Consider the following 22,120-nt stretch of genomic DNA (forward strand, 5'->3'; position numbering starts at 1 on the left):
CAGTGATTTCAAATAAGGCATCTTCCCTTGTCTAGTTTATCCCATCACCCTAAAGCTGTAGTCAGCATGTTGTTTTTTACTCCTGTGCCCAATTCTCAAATTTTTTGGTTATTCCCGTTGCAAGTTCATTAGTTGTGTTTTTGTTTCATCTCTCTGGATTTTCTGTTTCTTTGAAATTCTGTGTAAATCTCATGAGTATGTAATCTGAATTCCCAGTTAAACTATGTAGCATGTGGGAAGAACATCAGGAAATTTTAACTGAAGTGTGCTCAAAAATACTTTGGTTTCAGTTGGTGGCACGTAATTTTATTGTCATCATCCTGTAAAATGGGATGGTTAACCAGGGTAATGCTGTTATCTGCTATGGCTTTGTGTGGTAGAAAACCAAAGCAACACCTGGTGGTGTGGTAGTTGTGGGGGTTTTTTTGTGTGTGGTTGTTGTTGTTGTTGTTGGTTGTTTGTTTTGTTTTGGTTTTTTGCCTTTTTTTTCTTTTTTTTTTTAAAGTTTATTTTAGCATTCTAAATTTATGTTAAAAATCAGAATTTTTTTTCCCTATATAATCACATGGCTGAATTTCACAAAACAGATTAACAACTATTTCTTTTTTTGCAGGAAAATGCTGTGAATGGAGAGCATCTGTGGCTTGAGACAAATGTTTCTGGGGACCTCTGCTACCTGGGGGAGGAAAGCTGCCAAGTCAAATTCTCAGTGAGTTATTTTCAGATCTCTTTTTCTCTTTCTGAGGTAACAAGCCTGGTTTCAGACTGATGTAGTGCCCAGTCACTTGAGAGCTTGAATTGTTTGCCTGTGTTCCAAAAGGAGAGCATAAAGGGCAAAAGGCTACTGGTAAAGACTTCATTGCTTCAGGAAGAGAGCCCAAACCAGTTTTCATTGACCCAGAGTATTTACACAGCAGGAACGTATGTAATAAACTGCTTTACTAACATGATAAGGGAAAAAAAAAAAAAAAAAAGAAAAAAGAAGGTAGAATACTGAGGTGTTTCAGGAATTTTAAAAGATACTAGTCCATTTTACATGAAAATATTAGCAAATTTATTACCTTTTGCAGCCTCTGAGAGGAGGGTCTGATCAAATGTCTGCAATTTTAATCACTGCAAGGGTTTGAACTGAATTTCCAAACTCCTGAATGCACTCACCAGCAATGAGTGCACCCATATATGGGTGTTTAACTTCTCCTGTTTGGGAACATTCAAGGTTAGCTTTCTCCTATTGAAGCTTTTCTGCTGTCTATGGAAATGTTTCATTGGACTGATCTCAGATCCATGAGTACCTGTTCTTCGACTGTTACACTTCCAGTCTATTTCAGGAGCTCTTTTTGCCTGGTGCTTCAGTTAAATTGTTTCATCAAAAGAGAAGAAAATACCCACACCCCTCTAACTTTGGTGTTTAGAAAGCTTGGGAAGAGAGCAGGGATGCTGGGTTCATGTCCTTGATTTGAAACGGTGCTCTAAGGGAGTATCCTAGTCTTTGGACTGAAAAGGTTAAAAGGAACTCCTCTTCTCTGGGATGTTTGCGGTTACCATCTGTGACTCTTCATGATACTGTCTTTCTGTTTTTATTGCCACCCAGCCCAGTGCCCACTCCCCATGCCACCTTCAGAGTATTTAATACAAATCAAAGCATTTTGATTCACAGATCACCCTCAGTTTTCAGGAATACAAATCAAAGCATTTTGATTCACAAATCACCCCCAGTTTTCAGGGCACTGTGATCCAAAATACACCGCACATAGCTTTCCATAGCACAAATTTAATATCCATCTCCTAAAACTCCCCAAGCAAATTGGTTACATTGTGGTATAAAATATTAAGACCAAGCCTGAGAAGTCTATGGCTCCTTCAGAGAACTGAAGTCCCAATAACTGCTGATTGTGTGGCAATACTTAAAGGAAGTGTCACTGTCACTGTGTGTTTGCTGTGCACTTGAGTTGGTCCTGAGGCCCTGAGTTCTGGCAAAAGCTGGACACGGGATTTGTTTGGTTGAGTGGACCTTTGGTCTGACCCAATGTGATGGCTCTTGTGTTCTCAGCAGAAATTTGCCTTTCTGAAAACGATAAAATTCTTCCTTACGATTCAGTGCATTAAAAGTTACATGGAATTTTAGTAATACGTTGCATATGGTTTTCACAGAGATTAAAAAAAACCATACTTTGTAAACACAGAGATAAAAAACATCCTTTAAGTTACCAAGTCACAAAACATGTAACTGCTATAGTCTGCTATGCAATGCCATGATTCTTCAGATGAAACAGAACACGTGAACATGTGCAGTTAGGGTGTATCTAGATAATTACAAGAATCAATAAAATTATTACAATTATTCCATAATGTGAGCTGAAGCTTTGTTCCGTGTTTTTTTTAATGAGCTTATTTAAAATATGCTGAAATTTATAAAGAAATAATTCATTAGAGTTTTAAATGGACATGAATATATTGAATGTAAAAAATCTGAAGCAAAGCACTTTCGACTTACTGTGTATTTATAAATCTTCTGTCCCCCAAGTGCAAGTCTGTAAGTTAAATTTCTATGAAGATTAATTCCAATTTGGTTAATTAAATTGAATTTATGGAAGTAAAGTAAGTAAATACATTCTCTCTTCTGGATGTATTCTTTTGCCTTTGATATGCTTTGGCCCAGGGGATTCGATGGAAATTATTTCAAAAGCTCTACTGAAATTAATAAAACTAACCAGCATAATTGAGAATTTTGTTTCTGCTGTAACATTTCATGAGCATTTAACAGTGTTCTCTGAGAATTTTATCATTCTCTACTAAAATGACCCAAGTACCCAAGTATTTTTCTGCAAGGCAGCAGTCAGGCCCATCAAATTAAATGTTTTATGGTGAGCATGAGATGACCTCTTGCAAACTGATCTGAGTTCTCTGATTTGCACATACAATTTTTCTCCTCTTTGCTCATCATCTTCCTAGGATGCTCACTTTTAGAGTGATGCTCTGCAGTGTTAACCTGATCCCCTACGTAAAGGGAGGCATTGACTTCTAGTTCACAAGCTGGACTGCTGTGGCTGGTTTTTTTCACAAAGTTCAGGTTTTAACCAGAAGAGCGTCAGACCCTTTTTATTTATTTATTTATTTATTTGTTTTGTACACAACTGAGAGCACCAAAGGAAGGGGAAAAAAACCCAAAAAACCAAAAATCCGTGTTGCATAGGGAGCGAAAAATCTCCTGTTTTTCAGCTGACTTTGTTTTTCTCCCGGGAATAGCTCACCTCCACGCACACCCGTGTCCCTTTCCTGTTGCAGAAGTCTGCCCTGCGGAGGAAGTGTGCTGCCTGCAAGATCGTGGTGCACAACGCGTGCATGGAGCAGTTAGAGAAGGTGAGATATTGCCATCTTCTGGAGCCTGACCTAGCCAACACGCTTTTAATTCTTTTTCTGAGGTTTCAGCCTGGAAAACACTCTATGCCAAATTACGTTTTCACAGCTGTTTTAACAATGTACTTGTGAACGAAACTTGGCTTAAAATTCCACCTTTTTTTTTTTAAAGTATGTCTCTTCGAACCCCAAAACCAACAAAATCCAAAACCAAATGAAGAACAAAAACTACAGAATGCTTTCACGCTTTTAATGTTTAAAAAAGAATTTGCCTCTACTTTTAGATTAAAAATTGAAGCTAAAAAATGGAATATCCTGTCATGTACAAAATTGGCCTTTTACAATTCCCCAGCTAAAGCAAGCATAATTCACTATATGACAGCTATAACTATTATGAGCAGTGCAGCATAAGATGCTAGTGTGAGCTTTTCCCCCTGTATTTACTAGACCACGCTGTTTTCTCTTCAAAACTTCAGAATCCAAGTTTTTGTCTGTAAAATGGAAAACATCAAACTTTTCCTTTGTACTACCATTATTTCTGTGAACATCTGTCCTGCTTCTCATTTCCTTCAGGGATCCTTGATCACACCCAAGCACCTACAGAATATCTATCACCAACTTCAGTCTTCCCCTCACAGATCTGTCTTCATTATGCCTAACTGGAAATGTGCTAGAGAAATCTCCTCCATTTTTTTCATTCCTGGTGGGATACGTGCAAAGAAATATGTGTGGGAATTTCCCCATCGCTTTCATTAGAACTTCATTTTTGCTCCTATATATTTGTTATATACGTTTGTTAGCAGTGTTGTTCTTCATAAAAGAAGCCGATGCATAACAAACTTGGAGCAGCAACTCTATAAGGAATGGGCTTTTTCCTTTCCAAGTGTTTGGACTCATGTTGACAAATCCCACAGTGATTGCCATAATACCAAGTTGGAGAGGTACCATTTCCACCCCCGATGCTTTTATCCGCAGTGAAATTAACATTCGCACATGCTTTCAGCACAAAATGTCACCAGTGAATTTTTCATGACTTCCTTCATCACCAGCAGTGCTGACTTTCCATAGCCCAGCGAGCTGGTGGCATTGCCTGCCAGAGAAAATGAGCACTTAGATAAACCCCAGCTTCTCCGTGCTGTTTTGCAGACCATGAAATCCACCTCTTGGCAGAGGGCTCTTATAAAGTCTGTAAAGTTTTAAACTGGTACGTGAGTCTTCTGCTTGTCCCTCTCTGCAAAGGTGTACATTTTAAGCAAAATAAATATAAGCTGGGACTTTCCAGCCTGCCATGACTGAGAAGAGAAACAACAAACTGCAATTCCAGCTGAAGAGCAATAGAAGAGGATTAATATTGCAATGCCTTTTGTTTCTTTATATGTACTAGGTATTTTGTTTACTTCTTTTTTGCGTGTGCCTTTTTAAAAATTATTATTTTTATTTTTCTCCCTAGAGCTGTCGTTTTGAAGGCTAATACTAAATGAAAGAGGAACTTATTTATCTAGGGAGGGTTGCATTTAAATTTGGAGAAACTTGGTCATGCTAGATTTTTAGCAAAATCATAGCTATGTATTATCTTCATCCTTTAATTATTTGAAGGATAGTCAACTCAAACTTGAGATTATTTCATTTAGTGCATCCTTACTTCACAGATCCTTTAGACTTTTTGTAGGTCCCCCTCTTCTTCACTGTCTTTTTTAATGTCTATGTCCCTCTATTTTTATTTCTATTGTTTTTCTTTTCTCGAAATTCTTATTTTTTTTCTCATAGGACTGCCTTCTTGTTTATTAAATACTTTTTTTCTCTTCACCTTCCTCAAAACATTTTCCATTCATGAGAGCTCCTGCTGTCCTCTTTGGGGTGGTAACACCACTGCATGAGACCATACAATGCTCATCAAATGATTTGTGGTTGGGGAGGTGGATGAAAACATCCTTATCTAAGGAAAAGGTATAAATCTATGAGAATTTGCATGGTTATTTATGTAAATGTCAATTCTCCACAGATTTTTTTTTATGAAGACATAGAGATAGGATGTGCAAAAAAGTCTTATAGAGTGGAACTTCCGGCACCTACTAACTTTTGAGACCAAAGTTGAAGTGTGCACTTGTTTGCGAATGATCTTCAGAAAAACAAAACAGATAAAGTGTTTTCCTTCTAGAAGGAGGAAGCAGTTTAAATATTTGAACTGAGTAGGCAGCAGTGGCATTAGTGACAATGGGGGCTCTGTAGAGGTCTAGCAAGAATTAATATGAAAAGAGATTTTTCTGACATATAGGTAAATTACTTTTTTCACCTAGTGAAGCTAATATTTTAATAGATAATAAATATTTTGGAAGTCAAGCCTAGATCAAAATATTGGAATAAATTTTCTTTCAGCTCACTTTAAGTTCTAACAGTTTTATTTCGATGCCAGATTAATTTTCGCTGCAAACCGACTTTCCGAGAAGGAGGCTCCCGATCTCCAAGAGAAGTAAGTAATGGACCTATGCCGATCACTTTTCTTCGACGTGTGTGAGGATCCCCCTGGTGTGCGGTTGCAGAAGTGCTTTTAGATTGAGAGGAGCCTTGGAGAGAGAATTGGTTCCCAGTGGAACATGTTCCCCTCTCCAGAATAGATGTAAAATGAATTCTTGCTGCAGCACTCTATTACTTACACTGACAGAAACTGTTCCACCTCTCTGTTGTTGTCTTTTGCCCATTCATTCAGTTATTCTGTGGAGGGTTTGTTTTTTGTGTTTTTTTTGTGTTTTTTTTTTTTTTTTTTTTTTTTTTTTTGGTAGCATTTTTTTTCCTAGAGCTAGTATTTTTATTAAAAAAAACCAACCAAACAAAAAACTTACTTCCCTCTCCTTTCACGTGTTCTCTCTTTGTTTTTTTGTGTTTTTTTTTTTTTTTTCTTTTTTTCTTCTTTTTTTTTTTTTTCCCCTTTAGAAGTATCTGAAACATAAAATCAAACATTTAAAACCCTGAAGACTGAGGAAGTAGTTCTGGCCTCATATCAGCATGGATAAAGAAAACACCACCTTGTCCTTATTCCTCTTTTTGAGGTTTCCTTCAGCACCTGCTGCACATTTTGCTCTAGCAATTACTCTGTTGGCTGAAGGGGCTTTTCTTTGGTGTCTGTTAACAAATTTGGCATAGATGGTACCACTGAGTGCAAGGTGCCAATGGTTCCTGTAACACATCTTTTCGTCCTTGTTTGCAGAACTTTGTGAGGCATCACTGGGTGCACCGGCGGAGGCAGGAGGGCAAATGTAAGCAGTGTGGAAAGGTAAGGTGTCCTGCACAGCACAAGCACCAGGAATTCAGGGTAGCAAGTAGGTCCTTCTAGTCACTGCATTTTTTTCTATCACAAACACTCGGCCTTTTTTAGTAGCTAATGACAAGCCTGAGATGCTGAGTATTAGAGTTCTGATTTCCACGTGGGAAGGGAAAGGCATCTGCATCTGCAGGAATGAGCACATCATTTGTCCTGGGAGGTTGTGGTGTACTGGCTGCTGAAAATGAGGAGGAGGAAAGTTGTGACTCTTTGAGCCTTTTTAGTTGCTAAGCTAAACTTTTACTAATATGATGTTCTTGCTGTGCTGTCCTCTGTGCCAAAATTGTGATGGCCTATTTTTTAGGCTCCTGGAAAAGAAAGGTTGTTGCTTTCTTTTTATCCCAGCAGCCTCTAAGATTTGTGAGACTGCTTCGTGTTTCCTCTGCTTCACAGATTGTAGAAGTTTATTTCTAAAAAGGTATAAAAATGGGGAAGGAGTACTTTAGCGACTGAAGGTCTTTCTTCTGAAATATTATTAACCCCTGAAATACATTGAGAGATATTTAAAAATTAAATTAACAAGGATTTAATTTCCTTTCTCTATATTATACTTTTTCCTCCCTCTTTCCAGCTAGTAGGAAAGTCCATGTCTCGTCTTCATGGCACAGCACTTCAGTCAGAGGAAAATGAGATTTGTATCTGGATACTTATGCATATTGTCAGCTACCAGCTGCAACAGGCCATGCAATAAAAATGTGATGCCCTTTAATAGCAAGTATCATGGGAATGGTGCAGCAAGGCAGTTTGCACACAGCATTCTTAGGGTATGACTTTGCCATCCTTCTCTGCCTTCTTGGCCTGGATCTCCCCTACAGGCACTGGGATTTGATTTTGCAATGAGAGTACTTACTAGGTATCTTATCAAAACTTGTGCTGGGTATGTTCCCATGGGCAGCCTTGGCTGATACATGTTTTCAAATCCAACCATCAAAGAGAGAATATAAAGAAGTTCAGAGAAAAATCTCAGTTTTCCCCCTAAATAAGAAATCTTTGGTTAAGAACAACATGACTATGTTGTAGTAGAGCTGTTCTTTGTCAGGAAAAAAAATAATTAGAGCAAATTATAACAACAAAAAAAATCAGTTATATTTATTGGCCAAGCAGTCTCCTATTACAGCAAAATGCATGTGCTCTGCTATAACCAAATAAGAACCACATTTATTAGTCTCCTGTTTTGCAAGAAAAGGGAAACTCATTGAAATAGAATGACAATAAATTTAAAGCAATGAAAAAGTATTATTCATGTAATACTTAAGGGTTCTGGTAGATCTCATGGTTGTGTAACAGTCCTATCCCATGCCTGGAATGGGATGGTTAAGTATTTTAATGATTATTAATAACAATTCAAATAAAGAAAGTTTTCTGGATATAACCATCTTATGCTTCAAATCATAAGCAAGTGGATGGGAATTAATGCACTCCATATCCTTGGCATAGCCTTTGTATTCTGGGTGCCATTATGTGCCGTGGCTGATACTTCCCAAAAAAATTGAGTATGCAGGGGTCTGTCAATGTTCCTCCTTAGGTCAGAAGTGCAGTTTGAAAGAAATTTTCCTTGTTGTCATCACTTACAATGGTTGACATTTGGGACAGTCTTGTGACAAAAGAACTGAATTCCTATTAAACTTATATGAAATTTCACTCTGCAGTTACTTGTGGGAATTCAGTCCACAGGACCAGACTACAGCTAATCCCACGTAAAATTATCTGAAAATGCTTGTGTATAATTTCTTAAGTACTAACAGAGCCTGTGCTACCATGTTACATGTCACTTGCTAGTGCAAATACAGTTTTATATTAACTCATCTAGGCTTTAGGTTTTTTACTCTTCTTTCCAAGGTTGATTTCACTGATTTTCTGCTGAAGTACTATATAGAGAAATTAGTACCAGGGAAAGGGGCCTGGAATGTGCAGTGTAACCAATCAATCTATTTCTGTCTTTGTCTCATGAATTTCCAGAAATCATACCTTTATAGTTAACAGTCTATGATGATCTCTTTCCTGTGGTCTTGCTGTGTTTAACCTTGAGTTCACGTAAAATTGTAGTATTTACAACATCCTTCAGCCAGAAATTCCTGAACATAACTACATGCTATGAGAACCTCATTTGGATGTTTAAACCTGTCACACATTAGTTGTTTTCCCTAATGCTTCATAGCTCTTGTGTTGGAAGAGTTGGTAATTAAGTGTTCCCAAGCCATGGCTTCTACACCGTTCACGACGTTTAAGAATTCTGCTTTCTCTTAAAGACATGGGGGAAAAAATTTCATAGCTGTTAGCTGTTTGTTACCTAGCATCAATCAGAAAAATCAGGATAATTTTTTAATCATTCTATAATATGACACAAAAATGCTCAGACTGTGTGGCCCAGCAACCATTTCATAACTTTGTGCAGGAACAGAAGCTTAAGGCTGAATGAAATGGAATTTTTTTTCATATGCTTCCAGTTAGCAGTGGCTGAGGGTCTCCATTCTGAGACTGAGAACACATTTTGGACCATGATACAAATACTTTTTCTTTGACCTTCTGTGGTGTCCAGAGTGGAGTGTCTTCCATACAGATGCAGTGTGTGTCTACAGTGTCTCTGTCACCGGTCCCTTTAAAGGCCCGTAGACTGAGGCAGAGCCATTCTAGTTCTTTGTTATTTTAGCAGAGGTCACCATCCAAGTGCTTTTGTTGCAGTCTGCATTTGAGTCGTAATAATACCTGGCTCTCCTACAGTTATCTTACATTAGGGTATCTCTAAGAGTCACTAAAAAGATAAAATCTTTTGTAGGAAATGACTTGCAAAAAATATGATTAGTAGCCCTAAAGCTGGTGTGAAAATAGTCTTTAATAATAAATACTTCTGATGATATGAATAAAATACATCAGAACTAGTAACCCCTATGTGCTGTCTTTGGTGGACATAGGTGGTGTCTATGTTAATTTGTACTTTTAATCCAGGCTATTCTGACAGGTTGAATTACCAACATAAGCTGGTTTTGTGGACATTCAAGTGCTCTTTTCCTACAAGTATGTTTTTTTCTGCTGTGCACAACTGTTTATTTCTACAGGAGAAGTTCAGAACATGGGCCATGCTGTATTGTGGAGGGATTGGTTGCTGGAGAATCAGTGCTAATTATATACTGTTAGACTGATGTTCTCAAAAAGTGCAATTCATTTTCTATCTCAAAATTTCTAATTTTTTGTGGAAGACCTCCTTGCATGATTGAAGACATCTGAAATCCAATGTTCCTTCTCACTCATAGAAGGCAGAAAATATGATTTCTAGTGAAATATGGAGGGTTCCTGTGTTTCAGTCCAATAGTCCCTGTCAAATCTGACTGTGACTTATAGTGCAGGGTTTATTTTATCAATTTTATCAATTACTTTATTTGTAAAGCTAACTTTCAAATAAATGTTACCTTACATGAAACTTGTATCCTTAGGAAGAATTAGCTCACATTTGTAAAGCAATTTGAGGGAGGAAAGTGGTGGTTTATTGCTCCTTATCATTAATATGTTTTATTGCTGTATCATTTTCTCTAATGACTCCCTAAAAGCCAAATGACTTACTAAATAAATGAAAAATGATCCATCCAGAACAAGACAAGCTGCTCAGTCCATATGTTTAAAATGCACAGCTGATGGGCTATGGAATTAATGTACAGAATTTAGACTTTTATTATTGGAGATTTTGGGAAAGAAGGGTTTTCCCTCTGGATGTTGCAAAGCAGAAAAAACCAAAACACTTCGTGCCCATGAGGGACTGAAATAACTCTTTTTTATTTTAATGCCCTTTGTAGCAAGGAGGAGTGAGATCTGTGAGAAACGTTGTGAAACACTAGAGTAAGTAAATGAGGAAAGTGTTTGGTCCAGTGTCAGACCTCTGTCCCAGCACTCGTAATCTCAGTTACTGTCGCTCTGTTCTTATGCCCACACTGAATGGCAGGCAAAATGTGCCCAGCCAGAAGTATCTGGACAGCTTCTCTTTGTTAAGCCACTCCACTGCTAAAGCTGAATATGCCAAATCACCGTCATTATGAAGAATCTACTCTTTGAATTTCTCTAAATGCAAACCCTGAGGCATTAGGAGAAGGACTGAAACAAAACTCCAAAAATCTAGCCAGAGGTGACACAAGCCTTTTCAGGAGTTGGTCTTGGTGATGAGGTCCATGTGGCAAACTGGTTTGAGTAAATGCTGGGGACACCTGTGGATGAAGTTGCAAGATGTACTTCTGCATTCTGGGCAGGCAGGTAGAGCCTCCTCCCGCTCTGAGTATCAAGAGAATTGTCTTCAGTCAGCCTGTGTAGACAGATTGTAGCTCAATTCCTCCCTTAGGAAGACCAAGGCATCTCTGCACGTTGGTTGTTGTTGTTGTTTGGTTTTTTTTTTTTTTTTTTTTTTTTTTTTTTTTGGGGAGGGGGGTGCGGGGGGAGGGTATTATTTAATTCTTCTTCTTGGTGTGCTAGATCTTGTCTTTTCACTGAGCTCTAAGAGGCTCATTTGTCCTGCAGGATAACAAAGACTTTAATAACAGAAGCAGTGAGGCAATGACCTGTTAGATGTTACTAAATCAATTAAAGTTTATAACTTTTTTTGCACTGGGTCTTGGGCATTGTCCAGCACGTTGGAGATTTAGGCATTATTCAGCTTGTTGAAAACAAAACTGGCTTGCAAATTCATCACTTGGTAGAGAGATTAAATTAGAAATTTCTGGGTGGTGATGGGCTACTTACAGAGATAGAGAGAGGATTGATGGAAGGCCATGAATAAAGGATTCAACCAATTCAAATCTGAAATCTAAGTAGTAAAGGCAACTATGACAAACTGTTCACTGAAACTGTGGACTTTCCATCTCTCCAGCCAGAAACCCAGGTCGATTTTTTTCTCTGACTAAAATAAGCTTTGTCTCAGCTCAGAATTACAGACTATATCTTATTATTTGTTGCCGGTGTTAAATGTAGAAAGTTGTATATGACCCATTTGTCTTTTCCAGCCTTAGATATTACAGCAAAGTCATATTGAATGCTATAGAAAGAAGCTCTCCTTTAGGAGAATCAGATCACATTTTCTAGTTGGGGCGGGCTTTTCTACCTTTAAAAATGTAAATAATTATTTTATTTTGATTGTGTGATCTGAATCAGACCATACTGGGGTTTTGTTGTTGTTGTTGTTGTTTTGGGGTTTTTTTTGACTTCCTGAAAAGATTTTAATCTGAGTCAGTTCAATAAAACGATAAACTTAATTACTTCATTTCTCTGTCAGAATTTTCCCAGAGAGACATTGTAGTTAATTTTGATCTGTCAGTAAAAAAGAGGTAATTCTACTCTGTAGTAAAAAAAGGAAAATTCAAATTCTTGTTTATATTTAGAACAAACAAAGCTGCAATGACAGAACACTTTGTTAAACAGAAAATCTGAAACTTGCAGGATTGTAGTAATCCATTAAAAATTAAAATAGACATTTCTTCTCTATTTCTTCACTTATTTCTAACAAAAAAAAAAAAAAGGGAAAGCATAAAATTTTGCAGAAATCCTTTTAAAAGGATTGTGTGAGTATATCCCAGTGGAATAACCTTCTCTGTTACCTCCTGTAATTATTTAATCCCCAAAAAATCTGCTTGTCTAACGCACTCACCTGGTTAGAGTTAGAGGTATATATTTTCTTATAGCAAAGAGGAATTTAATACTTTTTTTTCCCCCCTGGTTGTTCCAGGGCTTTCAGCAGAAATTCTCCTTCCATAGTAAAGAGATTGTGGCCATCAGTTGTTCCTGGTGCAAGCTGGCGGTAAGTGGAAAATACTTCAGGAGACTGTGATCTGGGTTTAACAAGGAGGTTTTTTGTGTGTGGGTTTTTTTTTTTTTTTTTTTTTTTTTGTGTGTGTGTGTGTGTGTGTGTGTGTTTTTTCTTTTTCCCTAAGAAGCTGTGGCTTAGAAAGATCATCTTTAGTTACATGTCCTAAATCATTCATGCCTTGAATGACTTGAAGACGGTGGAGTTGGGAATATTGCTCCAGTTTTTGTACCATCACCCTCTTCTTCTTCTCCAGGCATCCCCTTTGTTTTTCTTGTCCTCTTCCTTGACTCTACTCTTTCCTCTCTTCCAGTTTCACAACAAAGTCACCTGTTTCATGCTACATCACATTGAGGAGCCATGTTCCCTGGGGGCTCATGCTGCTGTCATTGTGCCTCCCACCTGGATCATTAAGGTGAAGAAACCTCAGGTAACTGCATGCTGATGTCTGTTTCTGAAGCTGTCTGGCTGTGCAGGGCCAGCCTGGCTTCTCTGCTTGGGCCTCTTTCACCAAGGCATGCTTGTTCAACCCTGTCTCTCCCCCCGAAACCCAGCATACATCCATGGTCGTTATGAACCCGTATCCTCTTTTCCCTCCATCAAGTCCTTCAGTAGATTTCCCTGTTTGGGATGATTAGCAACAAACATGACTTGTTCTGAGCTAATTCAGCTCAGAGTTGTTCCTGTGAGTTCAGCAAGCATACTGCGAGACGTCCCCTGTGTGGCAGGCAGTCAAGCATGTTTCATTAAACAGAGCTGAGCAAATACAGGGAAAAACTTCACAAACGTTCACTTGAAGAGCAGTAAGAATTGTTGTGTCTGGCCTGGCATCCCTCTGAATTTGCCTTTAATGGACATGTAAAGAATCAGGTCTTACTTAACACCAGCGCTTGCGCAGTCGGCAGTAAACCCACACGCTCGCTGAGTTGCACATAGCAGGCATTGGACTCCAAAGCTTTTGTGATGGATGTGGTAGGTCTTGGAGAGGGTAATTCACTGCTGAAGACAACAGGGAAAAAAGATGTCCAAAAGAGAGCTGGCCAAAAATTAAAAAGGGGTTCACACCATGCAAGAATAATTTTTTTCTTTGAAAGTCTGCTTTTACTTCAAATTGAGCTGAAAGAAACAAACAGTGAACATATCAGAGAGTCAGAAATGATGGTTAAATTTTTTATTTCTGAATAATATTCTTTATTTCAGTCCATCCTTGGGAAGTCACCTGGGCTTTTTGACTCTGCCTCCTGGCTGTCAAGAAGAAGCTAAGAAGTTCAAGCTGTAGCCAAGGCGCTAAAAGTAGTTGATGAAATTGGAAAAAGGCCTGAGACCTAAATTGTAACACTATCTTTAGTTCCAGTTTAGGGATGTGACAGATTTGGGCATGAGTAGGAAGCTGGTTGTTAAAGGCAAGGGACAGAGGGAAGGGGAAATATATGGAAAGAGTAATCAACAAGTCAACTGAAGAGGCCTCTATTTCTCCTTTAGGTCAAGAATGAGCATAGCAAGAATCCTAGCCACCTGCACCCTGACAAAAAAAGGCTTTTTGCCATTTGTAGACTTTCCCCACACTCTTTCTCTGTTTTACTCAATCTCCTCCAGAGAAATATTCTTTTCTCTTTTGTTGAGGAATGTTTGAGTCCTTGGTAGGGACTTAAAATCCTTGGCCAATTTTCAGCAACTGTGTGTCATTTGACAGATGTATCTATGTTTGACCTCCCTAAAAGAAGATTTTCTTCAAATATTTTTCTTTTATTTAATTTTTAGTTAAAAAAACCCCAAACAAACAAACAAACAAAACCCCAACCCAACCAACAAACCAAACATACAAAAAAATCCCAAACAAATGAAAAAAAACCCCAAAAACCCCCAAAAACCAACAACAAAAAGACCCCTAGACAAACACTGGCATGTAATTTTCTTTTGATTTGGCTTTTGCCCACAGCAATGTGCCTTCCTTTTATAGAGAATTTGCATTCTTGTCTTTTTTTTTTTTTTTTTTTTTTTTTTAACTTCAAAAATTAGAAAGAGAAATCTAATCTAGGTAATTATAATTTATGGAAAAAATATCTCTTAAATAAAGGCTTAAAATGTTAGACTAAAAGAAAGTACCTGTTTCATGTGCCTGAGCCATGAGTGCAGAGAAAGTACTTCACTATTAACTCATGTCTCTAGTCCTTGAAATTCATGGTCAGTAGCATGTAAAACCTTATCTTGAGTAGCTGAAACATTAAATTAACCAAATTGTATCTAACACAGACAATGGGTTCATTTCCATGCAGCTTCCTAATAGCACCCATTGGAGTTATGGGAAATGCATCCTTATTACTTTAGAAAATAGGGATACATCTTTTGGATGTGCTTTCAGATTTTTGGCAGAAGCCTTGTTTTCTTATTTATTGTTTTCTGAGAAAATATTTTTGCTCTCCTGCTGTTTCTGACCAGCTCTACTTCTATGTATTATGACCCTCTTCACCCTATAGAAGTGTTTGGTAAACACTATGAAAAATTCATATCACTTGATACAGAGAGTACAAACACAGTATTTACAAATTTTTGTAATTTCACATTAAAAAAATGAATGTGTAACCAACAATCTGTTTTTCACATATTTCACAGTCAGAATAAATAGGGCTAGAAGATTTTTGGATATAAGAAATTTCCTCAGCTCTAATTAACTACTTAGACTGGTCACAGACAACTCCTGAACTGAATTTCCTTCTCATATAAAATTGATTTTAGTGGTGCCTGCATCCTGTTTCTTGTGGTTTCCTTTAAGTAAATAAGGTGGCATTTTGTAGCAAAACCTTGCCCTGTTTTATAATTTTTTTTATTTATTGATTGCTTCAAAAATAGTTTTCCATGCTTAATACAACGTGGGTCACCACCTTTCAAATATTAGGCTTGCACAAAGACCACGCTCTGCGTCTCATTGCCAAAAATGTTGTGCTAGGGAAGCATCATGGGATAATTGGTTAAGAAAAAAATTTATGCTGACAACCTATGGTGTAAATTTGGAGCTTTTGCTTCTCTTAAGCAACTGATTGCAAGATGAAGAATATTCAAAATGGTTCAAAGAGTTTTGGAATTGGTGGTAGCCCTTTGTGTAATGACCCCGTTACATGAATGGAAAACTCCCAATACCTCTTCCATGTTATCTGTAATGTGAGCCACTTCTGTAACTTTTCTACTGATTTCCAGTATTTTTGTATTGCTAGCAGTGCTTTGATACCAGCTCTCTTTTCCTGGGGTTCAAAACAATTCCATTTCCTAGTTTGCGAAGCAGGTCACCCTTGTTGACTGGTGGTATTTTGTTGTGGGTGAGGTTTGGTAGCCAAAATGGTCTTAGCTCTGGCAGTGGACTTTGCTATATGCTTGCGTTGTGGGAGAAAAGCAGATGATGAGGAGGATCTGACTGATGGATTTACTGATTTATTCTGTCTTATGTTTGGGAATACAAAGGCAGTAACTGTAAAATTCAAAGGTTTTCTGTTTGACGTGAGTAAGCTCGGTGTTTTCTTCTCCTCCTTTGAGGACTGTGAACTAGTTCTAGTGAATACTTAAATTTCTGGTCTTATTTCTTTATTTCCTCAATTGCTGAGTGCAGCTGGCTTTTCTGATAGTGCTTTGTGAACACCAGAAAATAGTCAAGTTTGACCTTCCCAAATACTGTTCATTGTTTAAGTAATTTGGAAATCAGTATGCTAAAAGCCTTTGAAAACTGAGGATAAAATGTAAAGGAAAAAGTTGAAAGGTTTTATTGGATTTGTCTGAGGTAGTCCATGTCCTTCACATCATCCAACACAATCCAAGAAGGACTTCAATTCTGTTCATCTACCTAAGATTTCTGAGAGCTGTACTGACCATTCAATAATATGAAAAATCTCTTTTTGAAGATGGACAAACTGACATCCACAAAGGAGAGGTTTCCTCTCTAGAGGCAAGTTAGGATTTACTTATGGTGCCCATTTAAAGGTATGCTTTGCTGTCAGGTACCTTGCTGAATAACATTTATGTTTACAAAATACTCATTACCTTGTTCTGTGAACAAGGTATTATGTATCCATTTCTTCTCTTCAGTGTGCAAAGACTGCTGATACCCTTTGGCTGTTAGTCTTCTGCATGTTTGCAAAAACACCCCGTGTATGTTTAAGCAGCTTTTTGCGGTTCATCTGCTATGAACATTTGGTTGCAATTACTGTAGCAAAGCTTTAGGTTCTGTTAACGCTATAGGTGTAGGCATGTTAAAAAAGGAAAAAAAAAAAAAAAAAAAAGAAATAACATTATTAAGATGCAGCATTTAGTGCCTTTCTGAGTATGGAAATGAAAATGGTTATAAACATGGAGGCTTAGCCTTAAACTGTTTCTTTAATATAGCTTTTTTTTATAACTATGCCTTTCTCCACTGCACTGTTTGGTACATTATATTGGCATTTAATGTCAACTACATATGAACATTCTTTAAATTATTATTTAATAATTAGTCAGGGTTTTACTCAACTGTAATGACAACTACATATGAACATTCTTTAAATTATTATTTAATAATTAGTCAGGGTTTTACTCAACTGTCTTTACCCTTGGTATGTGTGTGAGTTTTCAGCACACTGCTAACAGGAGTGTGGATAGACTAGATCTTCTCTTTCTGACCTGTGTTTTGCCCCAGCCCAAGGAGAATCCTTCAGAGGATGCCTGAGGAACTGGGCTACAGCCCCCATGGGAGGCAGTTTTGGATGTAATGCCCCCATAACTTTCTGTTAACATCTGTTAACATCAGGACTTTTGCCTGCAGTCAATGTGGCTAGTGAGGCAGGGCAACGCAAAACCATGCAGATGGGATTGCTGATAAACTTGGTAGTCAGTGCAGTCTTTATGGTTAATCATGTTTTTTAGATCACTTTGTATCAGAGTAGGGAAGATTATGAATATATGAACACTTCTTTAGGTGGTTTCTCAAAATATGGTCTAAAAGGGGAAATTCCTGAAATTGCTCTACAGAGCTGTCTTGTCCTCAGTATTTTCAATAACCAATAAGGCTTGACTATTTCCCTCTCCAGGAATGCTGAGTGCTTGGGACCTCACGCTCTATGGCAGACTTCTCTTGGTCTATGTGACAGAGGACAATACCTTTAGGAATTTCAGTTATATAGCTGTTAGTTTTTCTTCTCTGGGATGTGGAAGCATTAACTTGTGTATCTGGTGTGTCATACTCATCTTGAAATTCTGAAAGTGGTTGATACATACTAAACACAGCTTAGTAGCTATTCCTGTCAATGTTGGACAGTGAGCAGGATTAAGAATAAACATCACTCTTTACAGATTTGATGATGTCTGCGTGTTGACTTTCATTAGTGGTACACTTCTGATCGAAGTCAGGACAGAAATAAGCTTTCACATGAGCTGAATGGATCTTGCTTTCTCTCTTATATCCGGGGGGAAAAAAAAAAAAAATCAATGAACTTTCTTCTAATTCCTCATGCTACTTTATTTCCTGGTGATGGTTAGACTAGAAGTTGAAATACTGCAAAAATATTTGGAGTACTTCCCATAAGACAAAATTTCAATTATGGAAATGGTTAGGGTTTCCTGCAGGTATAACTTCAACTAGTGAATTAAAATAAATAAATAAATAAAAAATTCCCCTTTTTTGGATTGTTCTTATCACACCAGAACACCTTTTTGCTCAGTATCACCAAGCAGATTGTCATCTGCCTGGAGAATAGCCTTGATAAGTTCTATTTTAATAGGTTCTGCAAAAATACAAGCACTGGTATGTTTTCTTTCCTATGTAGTTAAGTGATATTGTTGTATTAAAATGCAACAAAAAATCACCCCCAAAAAATCTTCTTTACTTAAGTAGTTAAAAATTAACGATTCAGTTTGTTCCTTAGCAGATGATTACACAGGTTTCTTGATAGGCTGGAACTGACTCCACAGTGCCAGCATCATATGCCATGGTGGCTTACATTATGTTGAGTCATAATGGTTGCCAGAGCTAAAACTTATTGTTTTCTTTCCTTAAAAAAAAAAAAAAAAAAAAAAGCAAACAAAAAAACATGAAAAATATCTTATTTATCATGTTTTTTTATTACATCTTTATGCAGGTGGTCTCCATACCAGGAGACGAGCCTGATTGGGCAGGAGACTGGAGCCCCGAAGGGGAAACGGGCGTCTCCTACCCCTATTGGGAGGGTTGGCAGGTACAACATGTGGTGTTATGTGAGTCTATGGGAGCATCTGATCTTTTTTCCCCCCTCACAGCGTGGGAAAGTTTCCAGTTCCAAAGCACCAGTCTGGTCTCCGTGTGTGGCTTTCTCCATAAACGGTGGTGTGGAAGTGTAAAGCATGCAGCGCATGTGATTTAAATCTCGAGCATGTGCCAGATACTCTTATCATTCTCCAAGTGGACATGCATGGAAGAGCTTCGTAAAGGGGCTCTCTCTGGGCCTGTCTTCTAAATTTTGTTTTGCTTTTCATGTATTCTTTTTTCTTCTGGTGTAGAACTCCTTAAAGACTTCAACAAGGCGAAAGAAGAGAACATCCTTTAAAAGAAAAGCCAGCAAAAGAGGAAATGAAGTAGGTATTCAAGAGCTTTGGAAATCATGCTCCTTTTTGGTTAAATGTCTAAACACAGACTTGAAAGTTTTTAGGCTTTTTTTTTTCCTTTTTTTTCACTGAAGAGTTTAATGTATTTTTCCCCTTGGAAATTCCATGATATTGAATTTGTTGTTAGAAGAGACAAAACTTGTATGAAAAGTTTTATTTTCTGAGTTGATTTTTTTCAAGAAAACGTACCAGACTCCAGAAGGACCAGCAACCTAGTGAAAGAGTATTCCCTTGGGATGTAAGAGACTCAGCTCGCACCCTTTTTTTCCACTAAGCAGAACAGGGTGTGAAACTGGGGTTGTGAAACCCATGGTGTGTGCACTGATGCAAGGCTGTGATCCGTTTTAGGATGTCTTCAGGGGATCTTGTATTAAAAATGGACCACAGAGAGAGAAAATAATTTATTGATCTATTGATTTATTTACCACGTGTCTCATAGAAGACCTTGCTTCCAGATCCTTCCTAGTGGATTAAATACATAGACAAACAGCCTCATGGGAGAGGTGGAGAGAAACTCCCCCCTGCATAGACAGGGCTCTCTGGTTCAAGTCCTTTCTTGCACGGTGGGAGAACTGCAGACCAGAAACTGGAATTTGCGTCTGTTAGAGCCCAGGACAGTGCCCTCAGTACTGGGCTCTCAAGTATCCTGCAGAGGCTAGGGAGTAGGGAGGCAAATAGTTTTCTCATTGATAAAGTCATGATGGATCTGTGGAATTTGTTCAAAGGTGGGAAGGCAGCAAGGCCAAGAATTTGAGAGCAGATTATCTGCAAGTAAGTGTTTATGCAACTTGTCTGTTTGATGGAATTAATGGAATAAGTAAATTACCTCATTCTATTTTCCTTTGGAAAAACTATTTGTGTTAGAAATAACGCTGTATCTGACACATTATTCATGTTGTGTGAATAATTGCAGGAAATAGGGTTAGAAATGGTCTCAAAATGATTTTGAAATAGTTGTGTGTTACCCTGAAATGATATTTTTCCCCTCTGATTTTATTTTGTTGTCTCAGCTGGATAAATTACTCTCAGCTGGGCACCACCTCAACATGGCTGTACTATTTCCAGGACCTGAGGTAGTTTTGTCAGGACTAGGCTTGAGTCTTCTGTGTGTGCTATGCCAAAGAATCATACATCGCTTGTACTAAAGCTGTTTCTTGCTTCTATTCTCAGGATAACAAAGGGCGGCCTTTTGTGATAAAGCCAATCTCTTCTCCACTCATGAAGCCACTGCTGGTTTTTGTCAATCCAAAAAGTGGAGGGAATCAGGTAAGAGTATCAGCTACCTCTGGATTGCAAAGTTTGAGTTTACCTGCAGGGTTTCTGCAAATGACACTATTTCTGTGCCAGTCAGATAGAAAGGACTCTCTGCCTGAAGAAGCCCGAAGATCTTCCTCAGAAGAGGTCCTTGCTGTGGAATGGTCTTTCTACCTCAGTAGAGTTGGGTGACTGGAATGGATATTTGAGGATTTGAGTGGTTGTAGTCCTAACTTCAGATTCTTGAAAGGAATCTAAAATGATGGTTTGGAGGTTTTCAGAAGATTACATCTTTCCACAGAAAATTTAGGTTTCCAGTGAAGCTTTAGACTTTATCCAAAAAAGTGGTTTAGCTTTTCTAGGAAAGGCTTTTGAAATTGCTGAATGTGAAATTACATCTTCCTATGGCATCTAAAAAAACCATTAGTGGTCTTGTACTGTACCACAGAGACCAATCTCCCATGACTAAAATGCAGCAGACTTCTTCCTTAGGATTCTTGGAATGAATATTCGCCCATGTGAATATTTTCCTGGTTCTGCCACTTTTTGAATATCAAAGATTCTGAGTGCCTTTCGATAAGCAGGGCCTTGTAATAGAAAAGATTGGTGTAAGATACAACAGAGGCCTATGGAGCATAGAGAGTAGTATGGGCACTACTCATTTTCTTTGTTAGAATTAGGGAGGATATCAAATGAAACAGTTTAGACTGATTCAAAACAAAAGGAAAAACTGGTTCTTCTCACAATCTGAAGTGGAAAAACCCCTTGCAATAGGCTGTTGTGGATGCCAAACATTTACCCAGGATGGAGAAGATATTTGGAAGTAAAAACTGTAATGTCCTGTACCATCCTGTGGTTCAAGATTTCTATGAACTGCACACAGCTGAGACTGGAAGAATACTTATGGCAGACATCACATTTATTTTCCCTCTTTTATACCTTCTCCTAGGTACTACGACTGCTATTCTTGGTTCTTCACTTCAGGGAAGGTGTCAGGCAGAAAAGCCATCCCTAGGAAGGGAGAACTATGGAAAATTCCCAATATGTACCCTCAGGCCATGTCTGAAAGGCATTCCTGAATTAGAGCACAAGCTCAGCCCACAGAGTTCTTAGCTCTCTGCTGCTAGTAAGAGATCCCATCACTTTGTGTCTGGGCAGATTGTGAAGGAAGATATTTGAGTGGGAATATGAAATCCAGAATTTGAGAAAACAGAAATTATACCTTTAGGCGATGGGCTGGCCACACTTCACTGAGTGAGGGACCATTGGAGCAGCTGTACCCCACAAAGCCCTTGACTCCTGCTTCATTAGATGGTAGAGGTTACAATTATGAATGATCATTGTGGTGATGATGGAGGCCAGAGCACCGTCACTGCATTGGGCAGAACACTGTTCAGTGTGGTGGAGGCTTTAGCTTCAATCTTGTTCAGTTTCTTACTGACATGGATAGCTGAGGCTGAGGTGGGATAACAGAGGTTTCTTCTTGTTGCAGGTGGTGAGAAGCAGGAGAACAGGTTGCTGTGGGAGATGAACCTTTGGTCTGACCCCAAATGCCTGTTCTTATGGACCATTAGTGATCTGTGTTGTTGAAATTGGTCAATATGCCTGCATGTGCACCTCGTCCTGGATTGCTATTCTACAGAGCAGTCATTTGCTATGCCACTTTCTAGTTTGTCTTCTTGTTTTATGTTTGCTTTATAAAGCACAGAAAAAAAGAGAAGCAGGTGAAATACAGTGAATAATGGCACACTATTGTTTCCAATAATCATTAAGCTGCTCATAACTTCCCTTCCTTTGGTTTTTCTCTCTTG

The 22,120-nt window shown here is 38.2% G+C and overlaps 1 protein-coding gene across 7 annotated transcripts in view; it reads left to right on the top strand.

The window, feature by feature from the left end:
- DGKI (diacylglycerol kinase iota) overlaps positions 1 to 22,120 on the top strand; it is a 200,076-nt gene that overhangs the window by 84,797 nt on the left and 93,159 nt on the right. For 4 of the 7 annotated variants that reach the window (XM_040062808.1, XM_058420356.1, XM_040062806.2 and 1 more), the window contains 9 exons: positions 614 to 709; positions 3,286 to 3,360; positions 5,771 to 5,827; positions 6,563 to 6,628; positions 12,378 to 12,449; positions 12,769 to 12,885; positions 18,554 to 18,649; positions 18,951 to 19,025; positions 20,226 to 20,321. In XM_040062808.1, the coding sequence (XP_039918742.1) occupies positions 3,343 to 3,360; positions 5,771 to 5,827; positions 6,563 to 6,628; positions 12,378 to 12,449; positions 12,769 to 12,885; positions 18,554 to 18,649; positions 18,951 to 19,025; positions 20,226 to 20,321 (597 nt within the window). In that variant the 5' untranslated portion in view covers positions 614 to 709; positions 3,286 to 3,342. The remainder of the gene's footprint in view (positions 1 to 613; positions 710 to 3,285; positions 3,361 to 5,770; positions 5,828 to 6,562; positions 6,629 to 12,377; positions 12,450 to 12,768; positions 12,886 to 18,553; positions 18,650 to 18,950; positions 19,026 to 20,225; positions 20,322 to 22,120) is intronic. The other 3 variants (XM_040062809.1, XM_040062810.1, XM_040062807.1) reach the window with 1 other exon arrangement.

Source organism: Hirundo rustica, chromosome 4 (assembly GCF_015227805.2).
Source record: "Hirundo rustica isolate bHirRus1 chromosome 4, bHirRus1.pri.v3, whole genome shotgun sequence".
Classification (NCBI taxonomy): Eukaryota; Metazoa; Chordata; class Aves; order Passeriformes; family Hirundinidae; genus Hirundo; species Hirundo rustica.